Source organism: Oryzias latipes, chromosome 3, assembly GCF_002234675.1.
Source record: "Oryzias latipes chromosome 3, ASM223467v1".
NCBI classification, from domain to species: domain Eukaryota; kingdom Metazoa; phylum Chordata; class Actinopteri; order Beloniformes; family Adrianichthyidae; genus Oryzias; species Oryzias latipes.
Genome location: NC_019861.2, coordinates 29521165 through 29547488, shown reverse-complemented (window position 1 = coordinate 29547488; position 26324 = coordinate 29521165). Strand labels below are relative to the sequence as shown.

Genomic DNA, 26324 nt, shown 5'->3' with positions numbered 1-26324 from the left:
CATCATAAATAAAACCTCTTCCGACTCTGAGAAGCAGCCTACCTCGGTACAAAGCTTCTGAAGGCACAGAGAAGGTCAAAGAGTGATAGTGGCATGAATTTGGGTGTTTTTCTTACTTTTAAATCTGTAAGTCAATCATCTTTTGGTCTTTTAATAATAATTATGCAGTTTTTAGAAAACAAATTAAAAAAACGCGTCGTTTTCTAGGATATAGTTTATGCAGAGCGGCAGGAGTTCATTAAAAATTTGCCCCTGAGTTGTGGGTGGGACTGTTGCCGTGGAGTAAGTCCTACCCCATTTCCCATCATCTATCCATTTACATGATCTTCCACTAGCTTACAGCCCCTCATAACTTCAACCTGACATTACCGGTGCAACAAAAATAGTGAGCAATCTTGGAGCTATCCAGCTGTGCAGTTTTGAGCCAGATGCCAGCTCATATGAGGAAAACAAAGACGTACAAGAATCAATTTCTCTGCAAGTGGATGCATCAGAATGGAGCTGAGCAGGGAGCTTGTGACCCGACGATTGTCGCACCTACTTTACATCACGACTAGAAGTTTTTTCTAACTTCCTTTTTTTTTGGCTACTCCTGATTCACAACTGTTTTAATAAAGAAATACCCTGAAATGGAATTTTAAGTAAAAAAAAAAAATTCCACAAGTACACCGTAAAACACCAAAAACACATTTTTTTTCATCAAGTCTGGTTTTCTGTCACTGCTGTGACATGTAGTTTGAAGCCCATTAAGATGACTGTTGTTGTAAATTTTGGGTTCTATAAAAAAATGGAATGAATTGAATTGCAGCAGAAAGATGGTGTCTACTTTTTTAGAGATATGATCCTTTGTTACACCGAATAGTTGTGGGCAATGACCAACCATAATTCCATCTCCTGCGAGACAATTAAAAACCCCTCCCACTGGCTTTTCTCTACTAATTGCAAGGGCATGGACCAGCAAAACATCGTAGAAGAAGAGGGGTGACAGAGTTGGAGAAAAAAAAGACTAAAAACACGTGTAATGAGAAAACACGTGGTGTGTAACTATTGGAAGTCATCAACAACAAAAAAATAATAATTAAAGTGCAGGATGAAGAAAAAAACTCCTGAAGCTGTCTTTTCGTGGCTTGGAGACCACTGTCATCATGTCTCAGGAATTAGGCAAACATATGCTGGTCTGCTGCTGTTGAAACCGAGGCGCCTTGCTCAGGCTGCGGTTTGGGAACATGAAAGGCTTTGTGGGATGAGCAGGAGGACTGGCTCTAATTCAGGGCCTCATTGCCAGGGAAGCTGGCAGTGAACTCCGATTGTGGGACAGGGAAAGGAATTTAGTTACATATTCCAGCAAGGACCACAGCTCCAAACAAACCAAAGCAACAGGCTGCTTAGAAAACCATTCTGTCCGCATTCAAACCCCCACCACCACCGCTGCTGCTCTGCAGACGCGGGACTCACTCAAGAGCACCTGAATGAACCCAAAAGGAGGCCAAGGAGGGCAAATATGGGGCAAAGGAATGTGGAGCAACACTGAATTGGAGCTTTTCTGATGAGATCCAGCCCCGTGCAGGGCTTGGGATGCTGGCAGTGGACTCCCTTATTTGGACGCAGAGTTTGGAAAACAAAGCGTGCTTTGTGTTTTCTTATTGCAGCCACTCACTCTCCAGCATCTCTCTCTGCAAGGATGCTCTGGGGTCAGTGTGAGATGTTAAAAGGAAACAGAGACCAAGCAAAAATAATAGATTCCCAAAAATCTCCAGGCTGCAATTTTCTCTGGGCTTAACCCACCATGCCATAACTGTAACCTGATCAACTCAGCAAATTGGATAAAACCGTTTTGCTTCTATCTTTACGCAGACGATGCAACCAAAGGCAAATTCATCCCAATTGCTCTCTAAGAAGGTTTTTTGGGGGATTTTCAGGCAGGCGGGGATCAGATTAATCATGTCTCCGTTAAGAGCACATGTGATTATGGTTGACTGTTTACACGTTTTCTCAGATGTGTTTTCTGTGCCAGGACATGGTGGTAGACCCTGAAACACATTCAGTCACTTTCTGTCAGTGGGAAATACAGATGTGAGACAGCTTCTTAGTGTGTATTTAGCTTCTTTTTTTTTTTCTAGCTCCACTTAGTTGAGGCTTAGCGTGTCACATTTTGCAAATAATGCATCATTCACTACATTAGAATTGTGCAAATGAGATAAATGTAGCTTTCCTCGCATTAAACCTTTGCTCATCTCATAAGCAAAGCTTGATGTGATTGTTGATATCACACCCAACCAGTGGGAGGCAGCACAGACTGGAGCATAATAGGATTAGGAGTGCAGAAGCTTGCATGCAAGTTTACATGGAGGGTGAGTCACTCAAGTGGTAAAAGATGACCATATCACACATCTGGAGTGCAGTCCTAAATGGTCTGTGGCAGAGGGAAGGACCGGGATCGGTGGCCTGAAATGTTGGGACATGTGGCATGCAGAGCGGATAGCAGACCGCATCTAGTTTCTGCCTGTAATCCTCTGCCTGAGAGAACTGTTTGGTTTTGGTTAAAGGCACTGTTGTCCCACATTTTCATATACTTCTAATTACAACATAGCTAAAGCTGGGCTGCAGCAAGCATTATTGTTGTTCCTGTTTGTTGACATTACATTCTCCTCCCACACAACTCACTTGTCACACAATAACACACACACTCGCTTTAGACACATATAATCAAAACTAAGTGATTTACACCCACCGCTGCATGAGTCCACACACAGGAACGCACACAATACATTTAAGATCCCTTCAACTCACAGGCGCAAACACACATGCGTTGGGAAAATACACATCCGTCCACAAACTGATCAGCAGAGCTGAGCGGTAAGCTCAATTTAAAGACACAAATGTGTTTGGTGCCACTCACAGATTAGCAACAACCACACTGGAAACCAAAAAGCACCATGTAGACGTTTGGATGAACCGGAAATCACAACTTGTCTTCGTGTGAGAGAAAGTCAGTGCGGTGAAAGGACGGGTATGTGTCACTTATGCGTCGCATACCAGCTGCACCTTACAAATAAGTTACCGCCAACTAACTGCTAGCAGACATAAACAACTTGGTGAGATGGTTTAACAGTATTAGAACAGTTAAGTGAGAAGCTCTGAGGAGTGACGCAGAAATAAGGTTGTGTCAGGTGTTGCACTTCTTAAGACATACTTAAAAAAAATCCTCTTGTCTTAATCTAAAACTATATTTTAAATCATTTGGCACAAGATATATACTCACCAACCTCTCTGCCACGAATTCTACATCAATAAAAGTAGCTAAAATATCAGTTTAGACTCTTTCAAAGTTGAAATTCTCAAATATGATATTTTTGATTGTTTAGGTCATAGTGGGTGGTGCGATGGTCCCAGGCCCTAACCTAACTATTTAAAATAAATGTGGGTGTCGATGACACTGACATTTATGAGAACGGGTCTAAATACACACTGTACTGTGTGTGCTGCAACTTCTTAGTCTATAATTTAATGCTTGAAATTAAAAACCCCACTGCTGTCTCACAGAGAGCACAATTTACTGAATCAACGTCTTTAAATCAAGATCTTGCTTTTGTGACAGACTTGTGTCTCCCGGAGGAATCTGCCGTTCCAAACCACAGTCTGCGATCCCCGCGTTGTTTTCCCCTCCCAATCACATGCTTTATCTCCAATTGCTGACTAATTACCAAGACCAGAGGTTTATGGGAAGGGCCCCAAAATGGCAGTCTGATGTTTTTGTGGTTTTGAATTCTGGATGGCTCTTATTTTTTTTTTTATTATTCTGTTTTATTGTCTGGTACATTGTGTGAAACTGAGGTCAGATGTTAGATAGGTCAAAACCCGGTCATGTTTTTTTTCTTTTCGTTTAAGCGTTTCTAGAACCACTATAAAAAACTAAGAAACGACATTTAGATCCATAATTTATGACATTAGATAACATGGCATCCATTAACAAAAAGTGTTGCAGGATTATAGAATACATTTTTGAATTTGAAGGACAGTTGTATCCTTTTGAATTAAATATCACAAAACCACATGTTTTAAAGTCTAAAAGGAATTTAGAGAGCCCCGAGAAACCCAAGTTCTATTAAAAGTAATACTTTATGCCAGGCATGTCCAAAGTTTGGAACATGTGACCCGTGTTAAACTTTCCACTGACCTAAAATTAACAATATGCGACCACCAGAACAAGTCTACAGTGAGCATTAAACCGTGAATAATATGTAACATTTTATACAAATCCAGATTTAATGTTGAAGAAAGTTTTTTCCAGGTAGACATTTTACTAATTTTATTTCTGGTTGGCAAATATGAAATCCACAGTAATTTTTGGTAAAAATGTATACAGATGTATTTTTGTTCTATGTGGAAAAATGCAAAGTATCCCATTGCAATAAATAGTTCATTTAATGTTATTCAAAAAGGCTCTGAGTGGTGGGTTTTGAATCTAGAAGCTTTTGTCTCAACATAAAAGTTAACATTTTTCCCTTTACTCTGAAAGAGGAAAGCCTCGAGACAAAGTGAAGCCAAATCGTCCACATAAATCACAGGTTTTCTTCTGTGATCTCTGACGCCGTGGATGAAGTGATCTCACGACAGCCATGCTGCAGTTGATGTGCGTGCAAAACACCACAGGTGACTGACTCATACAGTGAAGAGACACAGTGTGGTGAGGTATCGCTGATTCTCTCAGACAGGGCGGGAGAAAGAAGGGGACAGATAAAGGCCTCTGTTCAGGATAAAGCAGCAAATTATGAAGGCAGAGTGTGTCATCTCATTCTCTGCTCCTTTCATCATAATCTTCCCCGCTAGGATCGGAAAAAAAACTTACTGAAAGACATCGAACCCGCAGCCTGAAACATCACACTGAGATCTACCTTCTGCCTGCTATAAAGATTAAATATCACTATCTGAAAATGAGACGAGGGTGAAGAAAATCAGATGTTTGGATGAAGACTTTCCTGCACACATGTGAGACTTTGACCACTCAGGAGTGGCAACTCTGCCGTGCAGCTGCTAGTTTCTAGTCTCTCTAGTGACTGATGGGATGCATGCAGGAAGTCACAAACTGAAGAAAATTCATGTGAAGCACGGCAAAAATGAATGAGGAAAAGCAAGAAAACTAAGGTCCCCATATTTGACTCTGTTTATTTTAAATCATTGTTGGGGGAAAAAATGAAAATAAGCTCTTTTAGAAGGTTTTTACTGTGGAATTAGTGAGCTAAAACACAGTAAAATTAAAATTCATATACTTTTAGAAAAACAACACAATAAAAAGACCATTTCTATAAAAAATATAATGATATATTTAGCATTTTCAAGCGGTGGACACAAAAAATAGTTTTCAAAATTTAAAGTATTCTTGTCCGTAAGATGAATGGCTTTAAAGTTTTCTGTACTTTACAGCTGTGTTTGAGCAGCAGTCATTTTTCTGAGTGGCAGGACAATTATTTGCCAGTTCGGCCTGACACTTGGCTACCATCCATTACAACAAAATTGTTGCCTGCCTTTAACATAATTATATTTCTGTTGCTTTGATTCCAGTCTAAAGTAATAAAACACTTCAAGCCCAAACCCCAAAATCTATCCTCAACTACAATTAAAGTTAAAAGTGCAGTTGTTTTATGATAAGAGCTGCAGGGTCTGTGGCCACCAAACCCACCTGCTTCTGATTGGCTAGCAGCATGTTATTTTCTTCTCGCACATAACCCAGCATGCATTGGAGTTTATTTATTGGAAATTAAAAAAGAAAAGAGAAAAAGAGTCACTAATCTGAGTTCGGTTCAGACAGCGGACTCCCTCTACACTCACACAAACACACACACACACACACATCTGTGTACCAGCTGAGCAGGGAGCAGTCCCACTGTTAGGCTTTCACATATCAAAGAGCCTGGGGTACTTTGGCACTGCTGGGATAGTTGTCCTTTTTTACAAAAGACAAACAAGCGAAGAGCTTGGGATGTGGTCCAAAGCCGTCTTTGACACAGTGCTGAAATGAGGATTTGGCTCTGTGACATACAGTGTGATCTACATGTGTAAAAAAGCTGTGGCGCCCTACTTTTAGTATTATTTTGTGTGTGTGTGTGTTGTCTGTTGGCTATGAAGACTAACTTTTTAATGAATTTAAACTACCTATACACCACAAGACTGAATCAGATTTAAAACCATTCTGTGACTTCACACTATGGGCTGCAAAACACAGAAAATATTACTCTACTAATGCGATTTGACTGATTTCAGAAGTCCGGATGTTACCCTGGAAGATCAACAAAACATCAGTGTGTCACGAAACACTAAATTATCCCACAGTTGTTGGAAGCTACATTAGATTTGAACAGATAACGATTAGTTTAGCATATTGCAGCAACAGAATCCATCATCAATGGTGGTATGGTAGCAAAAGTTGGAACGTAAACAAGTACGGCGAAAGATCAATGCACTTCTGTGCATGTTCAAATGATCTTGAAAGACATTGTATGCAACACACAGAAACAAATCACGTCCATGTAATCCGTGCACCGCAACACAAAAGCAAAAGCACTGCTTTCAGCAAATGGAAACAAGGCCCATCTGGGATCAAAGCGTCGAATGTGTTTCGAACAAGCTGAGGCCGCCAACCCAAACAGACACGCAAACATATGTTGCTCTCCATGCAAAAGACATTTCATGTTGGATAAAGAATTATCGCAACATTTAATCTAATCTGAATCCACCCATTGAACAGTCCTCCCAACCAACAGCCCATTTGGGACAATAATGGCAAACAGCCTTGAAAAGTTGTTTGCTGCAGTGTAACGAATGAGATGTGCAAAAAGACATTATTTTGATGATAAACACGATCTATTCATTTGTTTTGAGAAAAAAATTCACAGGAATTTTGGCTTTTTGCACTCACTTAGACAGGACCTGAGCTTCCATTCCCTCAGGGAAGAAACGTGAGGAGAGCAACTCTGAAATGAAGCAAAGTGTGGAAGACAAGACACTGTCGACCAGACTTAACCTCAGAAAGTGGACCTGGAGCATGAAGCGCCTCAGCTCTGCCATTAACCACTCTGCCATTCAAATCGTATTCCAGTAATTAAAAAGGAAGGCGGCCTCAAAGCGAATATAAGGAGCTATGTATACAGGAAGTTGGGTGTGAGTTCAACTTTTCAACCAGTGTTAAAAGCAGCTGTCACCATCAGCACGTTTTGCGATGTCGGCTAATGTAGAAATGAGGAAAAATGTGAATGGATAAATAAACACAGGCCGGCGCTCGTGTCAGCGGTCAGACTGGTGGGTTTGGATAAACGCTGGGCTGTCAAACCAACTCTCAATGGCCTGCCAAACTCGAATCAGTCTAGCATTCATCAGTTTCACGTTTATTAGTAACAAATGGACAGAGTAATGCAGCAAATGTGCATGTAGCCAATAAGATCGGAGTTCAAAACAATAGATCTTCATTAACCCAACAAACGCTTCGGCGGCTCTTATGTGCTGTTTTCCCAAAGTATTACCACTGTATCACATGTCATCGGCCCGTCCTTACTGTCAATGTTGAATGCTCGCAGTTAATACGCTTTTGACTGAGCTCAGACACAACAGTCACACACACGAGACCCTAACCTGGAAACACTGACTCAGGAGGAAAACATGCACATGAAAGAACAGAAAAGCCCATATAAAAATCCTCTAATGTAAAACAGCCTCCATCAAAGGGATTCTTTTCAATATTTGCTGAACTCTTACATATCATATTATTGCCTTATAAGCCATTGTTGGTCCAGGCACTGTTTGATCTGCAGGGCAGTTTTAACTCGGGGTAATCAGAGTGCTAATGAGAGGAGTTGGCACTTTATAAACACTGCAAGAATCAGTGAGAAGGAGGGGGTCACCCTGGGTCATGGTGTCCACCTCAGCTAGAGGTGTTTTTGGAACATCAGCATATTTCAGACAGTCGTCTTTGTTCAAAGTGACGTCCATTCTGAATAATTCTATCAAGATGAACAACTGTGCGATGAATCTGCAGCACGAAGCTGAGTGGGAGGCTTCTTATGACAAAAAGGTCACGTCTCCCTCCACAAAAGGCTTTTGCTCCAGATGAGGACGAGGACGCACGCAGAGATTGTATGCTTCCGTATAGAGTTTTATGATGTCTTTCAGCCTGACACTGGACGTGAGATTTAAACGGGGGCTCTTTTGTGCGTGAAAAGCTCATTTTTAATGGGTTTCTTATAAAAGTTCTTAGTGATCATGGTATTCTAATCACAGCAATAGCAAAGCTCTTCGTCCTTTCGATGTCTGGAAAAGATGGCAAAGAAGTGTACTTATTTTTAAACTTAAACTAAGGCTATCACTATTACCATTCACTAACCCAGATGGCTCTTTGCTGTTGTGATCATTTACTGAGGATTAATCAAAATTATTGAACAGGGTATGGATTTTACTGAGCCATTTAAAAACCTTTTAAGCCTTAAATATGAGATTGCAAAAGTGAAAAGAAAAAATACTTAGAAATTTTAAGTCAGCATGAATATAAATGTACTAGAATGGTAACGTTTTGTTATAAATAATCTTGCTTTATGGAACGTGAAAACGAAATTATATGTTTTATGTTTGATTCTTTTTATTTTATCTTAGGGTGACTGAGTTATTTGTTTGGACGTCAATATAAAAATACCATGTTTTTTTGTTTTTTTAATCAAATAAAATATTGTTATGCTGTTTAGTGGGTTGCCTGAAAACATGTTTTTTACAGTTAGATTTTTAAATTTTTATTTTCTAAACCTAGCATATGACATGGAGAATTCTCAATCATAAGTGTGGTTTTTTGCTGTTTAAAGGCCAATCTTTTCAGGTTCTAGATAATTCATAACACAAAGTTAACATACTACATATATACTGTATGTTTTTATGCTCATTTATACTCATTAGTATTATTTTTAATTGTGTATCTTCAAGTTACTGATACCCTCCCATTATCTTCAACCTGTTTTCCTATTATCCAGTGACCTCTGACCTAAAAAACCAAGAGTTCATTGAGCTCAGAAATCCCATAGTTAAGTACTTACAGAAGCACCAATAATTATGTCATTATGTTCAAAATCACTTCAAATCACCCTGTTTGTCCAATGGTGTATGGTTTAACCAAAGCAGGTTTGTCTATGTGGGTTAATGTGTTGAATTGCTCACGTGTGATTGGCTACAACCTTTCACATATAGAACAGGTGAGTGTTTTTGTGTGCTTCAATATTGCATCTAATCAGGCTGCGAGTGATAGTTTGATTTTTACTTTAAAGTGTTATATCTGTAAAATTCAAGAAAATTAAAAAAATTAAATTAAATTTTTAAAAAGTTCCTGGAAATTCCAAAAATAATGATTTAGGGTTCATATTTAGATTGTTTTTAAAACAATTTATAAGAGAAAGCAACATTTGAAATGGTCAGTCGAGACATTCCTACTTCAGCAGATTGTTAAGTTTGAGATGTAAGTCCAAAATGTCAATAAACAAAGAAATAAATAAATAAGTAAATATAAGCTTCATAATTAAATACAAAGTTTCATATTTCTTTCTGTTGTGTTACCGTCTTTGCCTTCTTTTAAAATGTCTCATCGCTGTTGGTGAGCCACAGTTTTACACCGGTAAAGCAGTGAACCACCATGTGTGAGCCACTCAAATACCCCTGACACTGCCCAGGAGTGACGTGGGAGTGCTAAACGTGATAAAGGGGATTGACTTAAATACAGCAGTAAAAAAGAAAAAGCCTTTCCTGAAAAAGGACATATTTGTTTGGTGGGCTTAAGCATATAACTTAAATAATAAAATTCCGGTTTTGATCTAACTAATATTGCCTGCAAGGACTTCTTTGATGTTAACTCAAAGCATCGGGCAACAATCTGCTTTAAAACACTGACAAATAACAGCTTCCTCGGGCAAAACCTCGAAGGTTACCACGCAGAGAAGGCACATACCTGCTCCATACGCTCATTCAGCATGAATAAAAATCAAAACCAAGCTTGTCTTTAAAGAGGGGGGGAAGCAATGCTGAAGACAGGGATACTGGGATTGGAACGTCCTGTTTGAAGTTCGCAACAAAACCTTTGGTAGGAGTCTTGCACATTGCAAGGGAATGCTTTTACGGTGCTGTTTTCAGTTTTCCTATTAGTTGGCCTCCTTTTCTTTATAACCACAAACTGATAACGGAATAATAAAGTTTACGGGGTGCAATTGAACCTCCTGCAATGCATAGATCTTCTCAAAGGAGCCCTTTGTTTTGCAATTTTTTTAAAGCATGTAAAATAGTTTGAAACATGCGGAAAAAGATGATCCCAGAGCTCTGGTTTCAATGTAGACACAACAAAATGGTCTCTGTTCCCGTCTGTTTTAATGTACTCTTGCACTGTTTTTTTAATGTTCATTATATCACTAAAGGTTAGCCTTGTCAGACGGGTCATCCAGAACTGATGCAGAGCTCTGTAACAAAAAACATGCACCCATTGTGAGTGCAAACACATTTTCCAGATCAGTTGAGAGGAATATTTGATGACAGAAGAAGTTCAAAGTGATTGTGTTGCCTCTTCATCACAGAGGATGCCACATCAGAGTGTGTACAGGCGTGACCTTGTCTTATGCCAAAGCCCACGGGTCAGCAATATGGGAGAGGTGCCTTCTTTACAGCCTGATTTACTGTAGGACAAATGGCAGGCGCTGTGTAAAGAGCCTGTTCCTTATGATTGCTCACAGATCCTCTGAGGTGAGCATCAAACGAAAATGATCCAAAGAAAGTTCCTTCTATTTGACATAATCCCTTTCATGATGATTGGCAGTGGGAACATGTGAATAATAGTCTGATTCATTTCCAATGGTAACAAGCTTATAACAGGACATGAGCTGAGAGCAGTATTTAATCACACAGACAGACGTAGATTTTGATATCATATCAATATACTTTGAAAGGCAAAAAGAAAATCAGGCCAAATGTGGTCTTATCTACATTGTTTAAAATTGTCAGATGAAGTGGTTTAGTTCTTCTTCAGAGTGAATGTGAGAGAATCTAACATGCATTTTTTTGTTTACTTTTTTTGTACCAATTGATTTTCAAACAAATCCACATATTAAGGTAGGTCTATGGTATTTGATGAAGGAGAATTCTGTTCTTTTTGTTGTGTTTGTGAACAATGACTTTTCCCATTTTCGAGGTGAAAGCCTGTTATTCAGTATCTCATGTCCCAAAAGCTTCAGTCAAAGGAGGAAGAGATTAAAAACTGATCATTTCACTGGCCTTCACAGACTAAAATAGCTTTATTATGAAAAACGGTCTGGTAAAACCTTTTAAACAAAGCAGCAACCTATGGTACATCTTTGGATTAAGTTAATGGTTTTAAAGTTAGGATTTGTCTCTGAAGTTGAAACATTAATTACTAAATAACCATCTATATTACGGTAGTTGTTTTAATACTTTGGCTTATCTAAAAAAAAACACATGGTGTTGGTAAGGACACAAGTGTTTCATCTACGTTCAAGTCTTTATGCCTCTCTTATGACTTGCTGCTGGATGCATCATCAAAGCCTTTCCTTCTATCCTAAATCTGAAATTTGAAATCGTTCCACATACCTTTGTTGTTGAGCTTTTAAATGGTCTGAATGATATATATTTTGTGGGGGGAAAAAAAAGCTTTCGAAACGGCAGCACATATGATTCTTCTATGAACACAGACACTTTCCCATCAGCAATGAAATGAAAACGTTTCAGCAGCGACGACTGGACATAGTAGGATTCTTGGCTGCCAAAAAAAAAAATCCCTGTACAGTACGTTCACTCAAAGAACTTCAGAGGTTAACATGTGAGCCAAAGATGATATAAGCATACAGGTGACTGACAGGAGAGATATGTGAATGATAGCTTCAAGCATAAGAGAGACCCAGAGTAATGATGTACGGAGGTGACAGAGGTTGGATGTTGGCAGATTTTGACGTTGTAAGATTATAGAAAAGAAACTATTTACAACATTTCCCCTTGATAGTAGCTCTAAAAAAGTACTATAGTAACATATGTTGCTGCTAAAAAACACAGACAAGCCAGCACATGGATCTAGTTTTCAGAAAACCTTTCTTAGAATATTTTTCAAACACATTCTTCCCTTACAGGACAAGGGAAGAACAGAGGAAATGTCCACTATAAATAGGAATCAAAAGAACCCCCATATGTTATTAGAAAAGGATGGCGGACACGCTGACATCTAAAAAGCCGGAGAGCTTTTGACCATTTTACAAGACAGGTGAAAGAAACACGTGTGTTAAATCTCTGTACTCCTTCACTTGGGTCAGCTCTACCATAAAAGAAAAGAGATTACAAATGGAACTAATGAAGACATTGATCAAAGTCTGTAATGGTAATATCCAACAGGTGTTTTCAGCCCCCTGCAAACATAGCCAACATCGTTTCTTCTGTGAAATTCTCATGTAATTCACATGTGCTCTGATGGGAACAACTGACAGGACATATTCCAGCACTATTCAGTTTGAAGTTTTAAGCAGTCTGGTTCAGCTCTAGGGGAGCATGTGCGTGTGAGGCAGAAAGTCACACAGGAACTGAGAATTTATGGTGCCCTTTGACAATCTGTGGTGAGTTGAAAAGGGCCCACACTACTGACACATACTGATGGAAAATCAGGCACCTGGATTTGAGATGCAATCAAATTATGAAAGACGAATGCTGGAGCATGCTCAAAGCGTATGTGCTGCCCCCCCCAAACCTAAATTGAAGGGATTGCTTCCTTTCATTAAAAAAAAGGTGTAGAAAGGAAAATTAAATTAAAGAACATTATAAAAGGATCATAATGAAACAGTGCACTTTATTCAATAATTTTATTATAATAGCCATTACAACCAAAAGTATTAATACAATAATATACTTTATTTACAACTACAATAGACCCATATGAAACAATTTTAAAACAATAAAATAAAAATACTACATGACAGTAACATGTAGCTTCTAACTTTAATATTCAGAAAAAACGTTTTATTAATTACTGGAAAGAAAACTATAAAAAAAAATACAATAAAATAATAATAATAGTTAAACATTTTTCCAACCTAAGTAGATCCATTCAAAAAAACAAACAACAGACAAACCTATTTATTTTTGAAAAACCTATTAAAAAGTAAGCAAAAACAAACACACACAAACACATTTTTCGCTCACTGACCAACCTTTTTTTTATTAAACATTTGCAAAATACAATACACAAAATCAACAAAATTTATAAGAATTTAATACAGTTTTGCATACAGAATAAAATTGTTTGACAATCTAAACTGTTAACTTTATTTTTCTTCCAAAACTAGTGTTCAATTATAACCGAATAAAACAAATCACAAAAGAAAATAAATAACTAAAAATAGAAAATTAATAAATCAATAAAAGGAAGAAAAAAATGTGAAATGCGAGAGTTAACTTATGTCACTAAACCCATAGAATTACAGATGTTAAACGTTTTTACTCACTGACCAACCTATGAGTTATGTGAGGAGTTGTTTTTTTTTTTAATTTTTTTGAACAATTGCAGAATACAAAAACACAAAAATGCAGCAATTATACAAATATAATGTACAATGCAGTTGTGAATTCAGAATAAACTTGTTATAACAATGTGAGGAGTTGTACCCGCGCCGCACCTGCGCAGTGCAGCATCTCAAGTTTAGGAAAGCTACTTCCGCCGCGAGCACTGGCTCACTCTGGGATTTGTAGTTTACTCTGCTCCGCTTTTCCGATCTCCTTTACGAATCGTCGCCGGACAGAAACTTTACAATGAAACCCAAAACGGTTCGCTGTTTTCTGAAACAAACCAAACCAACCCAAACGACCTGCTTTTCTTGTAGGGTGGAAAAAGTCGAAATCCTCTTTATTCGTGTACTACAATAACCAATGTCTCCCCAAATGAAGGCGAAGCAGTGTAAACACAACTCCAGGAACATGAAAAGATCGGGTGACAGTGAGGGGGAGAAGAAAACAAAGGTATTGATAGCGTTTTTCTCCGTAAGGTGTGGCAGATTTCTGAGCCCCGTCGCTCGTTGAATGTCTAACGCTCCCGGTGTGATGCTGCTGGCCGCATTTTGAACGCTAGAAAGCCCCAAACGTCAGCGCATACCTCACCTTGCCTGTGTTTCCTTTTTATTGTGTTTTCCATTTTTCCCCTCAGTCCAGCACAATGAAGATTTACAGTAACAGGGGGAATTGTGTTTATATCACGCACGCACAGGCTGGGAGGTGCAACATTATAACGCTTTGGACACATCTTTTCTTCGACATGAATCGTTATTTGGCAGAACATGAAACACATTTGGATTTCAAAATAAGACGACAAAATAAAGACACGACTATATCAAGTTGATGTGGGATGCAAGTTCAGCCAAGTGAAGGATGAAGATAGTAAGTCTTTAATTGTGTGACAGATTAGTTAAAGCAGCACTGCAAACAGTAGTAAGTTTGTTTGGAACGGATTTGTGCTTTAGAGGTAACCACACATGCAGGGATTATGCTCATATTTTGCTGTCAACGTGGAGATCAACCAATAGCTGTCATAATACTCTCAATTCCTCCTCATATGCAAACAGCAGTTGTCTATGGAGTGCAGAAAGATGCATTGGAAACCTTTGAGACTCCAGGATTTTTGCGCTGACTTGATTTCAAGCTCATCTCCAGTGTTGACCCCACTTCTGTCGCTTATGGAGACAAGGTGCACTTTCTGTGCACGTCTCCCCTGCACTTTCTGGCAGAAAAGTCGTCTCCGTTAGCGTCTGCCTGTCTGTTCCTCCTCTTATCTCCCCACTTGGATGCTGTCTGCTGTGGCACATGTGTATGGATCATGTTAGACAGCAGTGAAACTATGTAAGACGTGGTTCCTCCTCCTGTTTACGAAAGCAGCTGTGGCGGCCAGATGAGCGGCTCATAGGAGGAACTCATTCCAGCTGGCCTCCAGGCCATCAGGAAGCACAGCACAGACCCAAAGGCTTATCTTCCCCTCTTTCTAGATAAATAAAGGGAGATATATTGCAAAATGTCGTTGAAAAATAACAGTATGACTGTAGATTAGCCAAGGAGCAGCCTGCATGGATTTTTGGCACTTTTCATAACATTGGTGGTTAAACATTTGGGCTCCCAAGTTTACACACCTGGGGTGAATCTGAGGAAAAAATGTCTGCCCCGACGCTTTTAATAAATTCGGCTTAAGATGGAAGGTGGGCATGAATTAATTTAAAGGAAAAATATATCCCTTTGTTCGACCTTTTCTGTAAAACCCAGCTGCACAGTGGTTTGATTCAGCTCTCTCCTGACATTTTTATGTTGTTTTTTTGTGCAGTTTGTTTTAAAACAGACTGTTTTTGTGGTAACGATTTCGTGGTTAAAAATGAATTATCATGAATTAATAGTTAAAAACAAAACTTCAGCTCTTCAATGCAGTTCAAACAAAACTTCATCTGGTTTTGTGAATATTGCACATTGCACATTGGACCTGAAGGTACTCACTTTCAGGTCCTTTTCAGTCTTTAAAGACCCACTCTGGTGCTTTTAACGGGTTCTTGTGGCGTTTTTCTTATGAAAAAAATAGTTCTGCTCAAAACTGCATTTCAGAGTAAGTCTATTTCTTTATCAAATTGATGTGAATCAGGAGCAGATGAAAGAAATGCAGTTGGAAAAGGAGTTTTTTCGTGGCATAGAAAATATGCTTGGTGGGCTATAAGCTCCCTGCTCCAAACTCTTAGCCACACTGAGAGAAATGGGGGGCGGGGTTAGTCCATGCCAACAGTCCCACCCACAACTCTGGTGATTTTTTTAGTGAAATACTGCCACTACAAAAACTATGTACTTAAAAAAAGACTTTTCTTTCGTATTTTTGCCTAAATTGTTTTCATTTATCTTCTAAACCCATTTTTGTCCCTTTCGGGGTCCCTATCCCGGCCACTCATGGGCGAAGGCAGGGGACATCCTGGACAGGTCGCCAGTCTGTCGCAGGGCCACAATCACACACCCATTCACACTCACATTCACACCTATGGACAATTTAGAGTAACCAATGAACCTATGGGGGTGGGAGGAAGCCGGAGTCCCCGGAGAGAACCAAAGCATGCATGGGGAGATCATGCAAACTCCACACAGAAAAGGTCCCCCATTGGTGATTCTGTTTCAGAGAAGCTGGGACTTGAACTGGGGGGCCTTCTAGCTAACCACTGTGCCACCGTGCAGCCCAAAATGGTATAATTATAAAAATAAGAGTGCTGAGAACACTTTTAAAGTAGATCAAATCATGATCAGAGTGGGTCTTTAAACACAGTTTGCTTGTGTACATGTCACTCTGACAAAAGCATTCATAATTCATTCATCTAAAAACTTGTGCATACTAAGAAAGTGTTATGTAAAGTGTATCTATTTATCTAGTTAACTATTTATTTTTACCTAGTAACTATATACTTCAGTTTTGCAGTAAGGAGAGGAATATGAGCTCCAGTGGCTAAAGGCCTAACAAAAAAACAAAAAAACAGTCTCTTTAAAATCTAATCATGGTTTTTTTCACAATAGCAGCAATGTTTGATGCCAAAGAAAGAGAGAATTGTTTTAAGTGATATAAGACAGAAGTAGTCTGGATGCCAAGGGGTTGGTAACCATCACGAGTTTTTTTCTGCAAGTTTGGTATTTGTTAAAGGTTGAACCTATGAGCCAAAATTCAACACATGCAAGAGTTTTATGTGATGTTCAAATCATGAATAATGAACTCATCCTTTTTACTTTTACCTCCCCTTCAAGATCTTCCATTTTTGTGACAGTCCCCACAGTTTTGGTTCAACTGAGAGCATTTCATTATGTTTGATGTTTTTTTTTTTTGTCATCACAGGATAAATTCCCACTCATGCCTAGTGTGGAAAAAAAAAATAGCTTTGACCCTGTCCCTTAACCCGATGTTCTAATGCTGTCTTTGATCCAGCCTCACCAGTTGGACAGTGATGACAAGTAAGAAGTGCTGTGTCGAAACAGGAAGTGTGTGTGTAAGAGGCATCTTAAGTAATGATCGCACAGGGTCACCAGATGTTGTGAGGTCCTGGGCTCGGCCCAGTCCATTGCTCAGATCAGCCTCATTGGTTTTCTCTAGCTGTGGCACCTAGTGCAAGCTGTTTATGGTATTTAATTTCTAAACACTCATTAAAATGGTTTGTGTTTCCCTTGGCAGTCCTGTTAAATTAACAACTGGTGAGGTAAAAGCTGATTATGTAGCCACACACCCAGACATTGTTAATCAATTCTCCCCCCTCAAGATGTTAGCTGGTGAATTAGTGTAAAGAAAACGATTTATGGCAACTAATGCGTATGTCCTGTCATGTCAAGCCTGGTGTTTTAGCAAGAGGTGGGTGTCAGATTCAGCACATTCAGCAACTTTGCTGTCTGCCGGCCATTTTTTCCTCTCTCCAGGCCCAAGCTACTTGCTGCTTGTCCTATTAATGAGTCAATAATGGAGAAATAGTGGTCAGTACTGACATAAAACATGGCAAATGTATACCTAAGGCTGGGAAGCCCATAAGCTCCAACAGAGCCAAATTTACACCTCATCTCGGTGTCGAATGGTGAAAAGGGGAACACGCGGCATGGGGGCTCTCAGAGCTTCATCAGACCCCCACAGGTCAAGCTGCGGCTTCGAAAAATACCGCTATGGTAGATAATGATACCATTACACTAATGGAGCTGGCAAATGAAGGAGAACCCAGATGCCCTGCTTTATTACCAGAGGGGGTCATTTCCTCGCTGCATTCCTAATGGCCTGAGCACATAGTATTGATCAGGCTATCATGCTGCTAATCCTCTACAGAATTACTTATCACCGGCTGGGTGTCGATCCTTCGCGTGCCCTGTGCTGTCGTCGCCACGTGGCGGCTGCTGCTTGTCCAACAGGGACCCACTGGACCACTCACGCCGTCGTGATTTAGAGCCAAGCAGGGATGGCGTCTGGGAGGTCTTCAACACTGAGCTGCTTAGTTCATCGTGTAAAAAAAAGGAGGCAAATGAACCTAACAGCTTTCATTTAATTAAGGAGCACACAGTGATGTGGTCCCTCCCTCTTTATGGCCCCGCCGGCCACTGTGGAGCTTGGAAAGCTGGGAGGTCAGTTGATGTTCTCTCTAATTGTGTTGTGCTGTAAATAAGAACATCCAGCTTTTCTGCTTTCAGCAGCAGCAGCAGCAGTAGGACACAATGAGTGCTTGCTCAGATATAATTACCACAGGCTCTACAAATGTAGTTGGCCATGGCACACCTGCTTACTTCCCGATGCCTAATAGCTTCTCAATACCACTTCTGTACACAACAAAACAGCTCAAGAGGAGATTTTTTAAATTATTCACAGTTTGCATACTTTGAACATGACAGGGAAAGGTTTGCCCTCGGCCTATCGTTAGTTTAAATTAATAGTTGGGTCAAGACTAATTGGCCTGGGTGTGTGAATAACCATCTTTGGTTTCTTTAGGAGGCCCCAGTGTGCATTAGCATCTTGAGGCCATTGAAATTGTGACATCCCAGCATCAACCACCCCTTTTTGTCACCTCTGGCCTTGGCTAATCAAAGAGTTTACCTTAAGGGTCGTATTTAGCACCGTTAGTTAGTGCTGCTCAAGTATCCATAAAGAAGTATTTATATATTTCCATCTGGAACAACCATTGTAGCTAGGAAAACGAGCTATTGATTAATATATTTAGTAATTTCTTTCTGCATGTGCCATCAATTTTGCGGAGACATCCATAAAGGGACCCACGTGATAGTTGACCCAAGCCCTGTCCTCCATTTTTGCTCCCATTGGAGCTCAATGATATACTATTATGAAAAGTAAAATCAATAGATGAATATGAAGTTTTGGTTTGTAATGTAGCGTTGGCCTTAGGCTCCAGGTCTTTCATTGATCCACTGTGTGAGCGTTGGAGGGGGCTGATTTGTCTGCTTCTCGGCTTTTCATCTACATGCCTTTACCTCATCCTGCCCGTTTGATCTTTGCACATTTATGTGAGGTGGCACGTTTACACGAGTTGTACTCGACACACCTTTCTTGGACTCATATCAGTCAAAGCTGGGTTAAAACCTTAGTCTGGATTGCAAGCCTAATGTCAGGATTCAAATCCTTTGCCTTGTCTTCAAATCATTAATTTGAAAGGCTGTAATTTAAAACGAATTCTAAAAGGTGTGTACATCTTACAGGCCTTTTTATGTCTAAAATTGCTTCTTAAACTCTGTAATAGCAACAATTTAAGGAAGTGTCATGTTTAGGATCCTCTCATCAGTAGATTTTTTTGGCCAGTGGTAGTTTAATAATGCATCTTTCTTTTTTTTTAATCTTTGCTTTTTGTTATTTTCCTCCAACATTATGTTTGACTGTGCTTATGGGTATACTATGCATTGTTCTACCTCAACTCTCTGCTCAACTGTATGAGCTGCTTTACTGGGTTATTATTTCTTTTGATATTTTTTTTTTTTTTTTTTTTTATAATTTCATGGCATGCAACACACCACTGCATGTTTCTGATCATCCTACCTGGATGGAACAAGGATGAGCAAATAGTACCTTTGTCCTGAGAGATAGTAGGTACTGGCATCCTTCTCTTTATTGTTGTTTTCAGATGTGTGTTATTTTGCATTACTTTGCTGCAGTTATCTTAACCTTTGGGACAAAGGTAAAGTTGAGCTGAACTGAATTAAAGTGGAAATGCTGAAGCATTGTGATTGCTTTGGGATAAATAAGCCTGGAGTAGATAACTAGACCTTAAGCTACATTTACAACGGGGATGTGTTGCGTGTTCACGATAGTGCCATACACGGTTTCATGAACTCATATGAGAGACTTGATGTCATATGATTCCAGCTGGGCACAAACCTCAATTACTAATTTCTTCTTTATGATTATGTTGACAACAGTTGGCTCTTTCAAAAACAGAACACTACCCACTCTACTCTTTGATGTTCAAGAACGAAAGGTTAGCTTTTTGACTTTCAGGGTCCGTTCAGTATTTGCCTGGTTTGTATGAAGAGCCAGAGAATGGACTTATAAATTTGCGTAACCATGCCTGGATGCGAGGGTTTCCAACGGGGAAGCCCGAAACGCGGGTTTATGGGTGTTTACATAGACTTTACATTGAAAGTGCATTGGTTGCTTGAACGTGAGTTGACGCGGCTGTGTGAATGTATCTTTACGCTGTCTACCATGTCATAGTCTACTTGGATATTTTTGCCTGACAGAACCAAAGCCTTTCACAACTACAAGTAAAGTCATTTAAGTAACATAAATTGTTGGTGACAAAATATTTAAAGTTTGTTTCATCTGACTTTTCTGATTGTTCATATTCATCATGCATTTCTTATAGATTCATGATATCCAATCTGAAAGAAGCCACTTTTATTCAGTCGGTATAACAAAGACACACTTTAAGATTGAATACTAAATACATTTATTCCAAAAGTACCAGATTCCCCACGGCCTTCAAATTTGTAAAATAAATTAATTTCTCTAATGAAAGCAATCACCAAATTTACCCAAACTGTCCTTGACAGTTTCCCTGTCTGACAACTTCTAGTGAACACCTCATATTAGTGTTGAGGCGTAACCCACAGATGTCAATAACAAACAAGGCTGTAGCATGGATCATTCAAACCAACAGCACCAGCCTGCAGGTTCAATGAGGTTACATCCACTATGACCTGCCCAAGTACGGCTCGTCTGTCATGCATGTGTCCTGTCACGAGCAAGACATATAATCATCAGTTTAATCAATAGATGGCGGTGGCTCATTGGACTGGTACTGAATAAACATGGGGATGACCCACTAACCCCTTGCTCAGAGGCTGGAGCCTCCAGGGGGTTCATTAGCTGCTCAAGGCTATGATCCACATGTATTGTTAGTTTCATGTGGCAGTCTTTGGTATTGTGATGATCCTGTGGTTGTGTATGTTTGTCAATATGTCCTTTGTAGTCCTGTAGAGTGACAACTTGATTTTTGAATGGATGGTACCATTCCAGTAACCATACCATGCCTGTGTACTTTTCTTTACATCTGGACAAGATACAATTTAGAGGTTTTTAGACTTGTTTCGTGTCACAAAGCCAAGTGCATTCTGTAGTAAATTAGTTAACTGCTTCTCTGTTTTAGTGAAACATTTACAACAATAATAAATAAACAAATCGAACTTTTCTCTTTTAGAACGACCTACCTCGCTGCTCATAAAGTCAAAGCACCGACCGGTTACACCTGGTTTCAATGGAAAGTCCAAAACCTTTAATTTACAAAAGCTGCAGGAGATCAGTTTCACAAGAAGCTGTAAATAGTAAATGTTAATTTAGACAAGATGAAATATGTTCTATAAATGCAAGCAGTGAAAGTGTGTTTAAATCTACGGCACAGGAAGAGGGTCATTTTTCACACATAAAAACAACAGAAACCTCTTAAACACCATCTCTCTTTGTTATGACAGTTAATAACTCATGACAACTATTTTCTGAGAATGGAAAAAGGGATTAATTGGGCTTTTTTTTTTGGTTAATTCTATTAAAATAGTTTAAATCGAGGTAATGGGTTTTGATATTTTTACTGTAAATAATTGTAGTACATTGGACTTCCTGTTGAAACTTGCAAACTGAAATATTTATATGTTTCTTTTGAGCAACAGTGTGGGCCCAACCTCTATTGTGGAGGGTTTTCTTTGCAAACCTTTCTGTGTTGAGGTGGTCTGTTCATGTCTCAGTGATTTCTTCACTGAGCCTCTGTGTTTTGTTTCTTCTTCATCAGTCTAACTTTTTCTTGCATATGCGAATGAGCCAACGACAGCTTGAGTGGCATGCTGTCAGACAGGCGATGCCTTTCCAGTGGTGGAGCATCAGCCCTTTCCTCTCAGCTTGTATGTGTGAGGGTGTGTGTAGAAAAGTGGGGGGGTATTGTCAGGACGTGACCGGCACACTTTGTATGTTCTTCTGGAGACAGGTGCTCCTGGGCGAGCACTGGTGCATGACAGTTGCCTTTCATCGCTGTCTTCTCTACACTTAACCCCTGACCAGCCCTCCCTCTTTCCCTTTTTTCCTCTTCTTTTCTCTCCTCCCTCCATTTTTTTATTTTATTTTTTTTATCTGCGCCTGATCTCTTCTCACGGCACTTTCTTCACCCATCCTGAGTGATGGACTGGGAAAGCTGGTAGGCGGCTCTTGTGTGTGGTGGTGAGGTACCGCAGACTCGTCACAAGCCTAACGCTGTCAGGCCTCGGAAATCCAGCTGTCCGGACCAAACAGAACAAACACGCTCTCGTTTCCACACACGCTGAAGGCCCACACCGCAACTTTTTGTGCAGCAGTCCGTAATTCCATCCACCGGCGCTGTCAAGCACTTGATCAAACGTGCATAAAGAAAGGAACCCCTTGGCTGATTCCCATCCTTTCTCCTCCTATCATAATGTAGGCAGATTTTCATTCCTCTGCCTGCTTCTTCAACTGTGTTTATTCAGATGAGCCTGTCTGGGGGGCAGGGGGTCACATCCACTTGGCTGGCTAAAATGGTCCTGAATTGAGGGTTGTCTCAAGTGAGATGGAAAGAGGAAAAAAAAAACACCAAGAGGGGTTAGGAGGTGCTGCAGAGTGGTAATGTCAGGGCTGTTTTCAGGACTGTTTGTGTGTGTGTGTGTGTGTGTGTGTGTGTGTGTGGGTGGGTGTGTGTGTGTGTGTGTGTGTGAGTCATGGCTGGGGTAGGGGTTAGGGAGTTTGAGGGTTCACTTGTCAACCCCTGTGTCATGCTTGCCCTGGCCCTGTTATGTAGAGGGCATCCACTGTCATTTGTTTCAGGACTGTTTGAAGTGCTGTGAGCCACAGAAGCATAAAAAGTAGTCGGCATACCGTGAGCCTTTTGGTGCGTTGATGTGCCACACTTAAAAGTGGAAACTTCCACTCTTTAACAGCTTTTTAAATTCGGCATTCTAACCATTTATTTATCTGATTTTTGCTTTAGTTTTTGCATTTTTGTTTCTTCAATAAAGTTGATCCCCTGGTTTTTGAGGCACACTGTATTTATTGAAGATTCAATAATTCCCTTTTCCCACGATTCGGTTGTGATTTCACGATGTTGTTTCAGTTTGATATATGATTTGTTCACTACAAAAGAAAATACAAATCAGAAAAAAACATTTTAATTTGACGATAAACAAGAAACAATTAAAAATCTTTCAGCTGGCTTGTACGAAGCCTGGTTTAATGTAATAAAACAATCATTAAAAACAACATTTTGCATGGGGTTTCAGTGTAAACATACTGGTGCAGTAGGGATGCAACAATTCACCTTCCCCACAATTTGGTACCAACCTCATTTTTTGGTTCGATAAATTATTTGTGTATTATAAAGCAACAACGAAAAATTTGGAAGAATCTGTTAATAAGTACGTATCAAAAAAGAAAAACTTCTTTTTAGATTTAGCGCAACACATGTTTGACACTCTCAACGTTAACTTACTTAGCAGTAAGTATGCAATGATACACTTTCCCCATAATTTGGTTCAATAACATATAGTTTAGTTTTAAACCAAAGCTTTTGAGGTTTTTATAAAAGTTCTTCTGTAGTACATGAGTACAGGTATGCGTGTGTTGTGGCTGACACTGAAATCCCGCACCCTAAACGAAGGGTTAAGGCCCCTTATACTTGTTGTTAGTTTGTCAGGGAAGACGTGAGCGCCGAGCACGCCATGACTTTAATCCAACAACAGCTCATCAACCAAACTGCACTCCAGCTATCTGTGAGCGAGTGGACCCCTTCCTAGCTGCCATTGTCACATAGGAAAGGGGGGAAGCATTGTCACATATGAGATGGACTCATGTAAATGCAGTGACAGGCTAGTGTCTCGGCTGACTGACGGCACAGAGGGATTGAGCTAATCTGAGTGACTGATTTGAGGCGCGCAGCGGCTCGGCTGTCCCCATAACTCCTGAGAAATAGACAGCTTCTGCAGAGTTATCTGTGTTTGTAAGTCCTTCTGCTGCACTGGGATGACAATAGGGATTAGTGCCAAGGTTCTTTAAACTGTTTTCTTTTTTTTATTTGATTTTTGGGAGGGGGGAGGGCCAGTCTTATCGGTGGCTCAGCAGCATGCTGCCACAGCCAGTTTTCCTTGACTGTCAATTAAAGAGGGGATCATTAACTTCAAGGGTATAAATGTTCTAACACTGGTATTACGTTGGGAAGCTAAGTCTCTGACAGATGTTCCAACTTTAATTCTCCACTTGTTTTTTTGTACTTTAATTAATTTATGTATCACTATTCGGGTTTTAAATATTTTTTTCTCCTGTCTGCTCTTTGTTAGCCTGTAATCTCCGCTACCATGGTAGTCGCAAAGACGTTGGGACTTGTCACTCGCCAGTGTTTCTTATGAGGTTCAATCGGCTAATGCATTCAATATCGTCACAAGTGAAAGGTAAACAGTATCTAATGGCACATGTGTTCCTGCCCTGCCTCCATGCAGCCTGAAGGCATTAGGAGGAAGGAGCAAAGGATGCCTGCCGCCGGTTCTTCATGCCTTTCCGGAGGACCTAAACCACCAGAATGGTGCTTGATAAAAACAAAACAAGCTCAGTACACGTGTGGTTTTTTTGGAAGGTAAACAAGAACAGCACACCACTTTGGGGTTTTCTTTTGGAAGCCTTGTTGGTGGTTGTGAAGCATCTGCTTGACAGCTGCAGTGGGATACTAAAGGAAGGTGTACGCTGTTGGTAGTTACATAGAGAAAGAAAGAAAGAAAACTAGAGGCGGAGAGACGTTAAAGGGAAACTGGAGAGAGACAGACGACAGAGACTGCTAATGGGCAAAGTCTCTTCAACCATTGCCATCACCACCGCCGCCCCGCTCTTTTATGACAGCTATTTTCCTTTGTTCTCTCCATCGGCCTACTCTCTGCTGGGGATTTGTGACAAGTTTTTGCGGGCTGATCAAACGCCGTGGTGACACCTGATTAGGATATAGCGCATGTTTACAGTTGTGCTCGGCGAGGACTCCCCCTTTCCTCAGACAACAAGGGAGACTTCACCTTGACTAATTAAATTTGCACCTGCAATGCCAGCTGTGACAGCCACTGGAGGGCTGCATTTATTTATGCAACTCCATATATGCTTCCTATGACGTTTATGAAGCCTGAGTGCTCATCTGTTTACTCTCCGTGTGGCTTTCCCCAGAAGCTGGCATGGTTGGGTTCATGTCAGCCATGATGTTAGGGCGACGGACCAGGCTTTATCCTCGGATGCAGGTGTTTCAACCTGCAGTTGAGGAGCCGATCTTGAATGGAAGTTTGGGCTCAAACTCAAAAAACCGTTAAAACTCAGATATTCCCTATGTGTAGAATCCCATATGATTAAAGGCTATATGCATCATTTAGCTATAAAGATCACAGGCTTTGCAGTAGGGTTCGGTTTCGCTGGCAAAGTATTTAATCAGTTGAAAGGTTTTGTTTTTATTGTCAAAACCTTCTACTGATAACTCCTGATTTCAGCTGATCAAAGTGGAAAATGTCATTACAAACTTAATGAACTCTTACATTTAGAACAAACATAACATTTTCTTTGCCAAACCCCTCCCAAAAAAACAAAAAACAGTTCAACACCACAACGTTAGCATATTCACCAAAACACCCAGCCAAACATTTTGACAGAGCGCTCTCTAACAATCAGTTAGTAATATAAAGCACGCTGTCATTTTTAAAAAATAAACAAATAATAATAAATAAAAAAAGGCTCTTAGGTGTGCCTTTTAGTGCGTAAAATACTTGTTTTTCAAACCTAGCCTTACTTTGGTGAGACGACATGAACGTATTAGTTACTTCTTCTTTGTATTTTCACATAAAAGATAGAAACAAAGTTGACTCTAGCTGTATTCACTGTTTTCTGGTATTTTGGCAGAAAACGGTGAAACCTGTTGGGCGTTAATGCAGTATTAAAAAAACTTTCTGTGGTAGCCGGTGAGTGATCTTGTTTTATTACAGCAACCTCTGTGTACTAATTAAAACAAACTGAATTCTCTACCGTCTCTTGGATCCTTTTGATCTCATTTTGAAAGGGCTTTGAACCCTTGTCTAAAATAATGTGATTTGTGTGTTCCGCGCTTGACGCGTTTGTGCTTAATAATGCATTAATGTGGATATGGAGGACGCGTGTGCTCCTGCACAGTCTGCCTTTCGGAGCCTACGTGCTTGTATCTATGTGAATCACTGCTGAGAGTGGAATAGGCCACAGAGGAAGTGAGCAGGTCATCAGTCACCCAGGAGCCCGCAGAAGG

At 40.0% G+C, this 26324-nt stretch overlaps 1 protein-coding gene across 1 annotated transcript in view; it reads left to right on the top strand.

Annotated features, from left to right (window-relative positions):
* Positions 1 to 13715: 13715 nt before the first annotated feature.
* fto (FTO, alpha-ketoglutarate dependent dioxygenase) overlaps positions 13716 to 26324 on the top strand; it is a 123332-nt gene continuing 110723 nt past the window's right edge. The window contains exon 1 of the mRNA XM_011493353.3: positions 13716 to 14022. Coding sequence (XP_011491655.1) covers positions 13933 to 14022 — 90 coding nt within the window. The 5' untranslated portion in view covers positions 13716 to 13932. The remainder of the gene's footprint in view (positions 14023 to 26324) is intronic.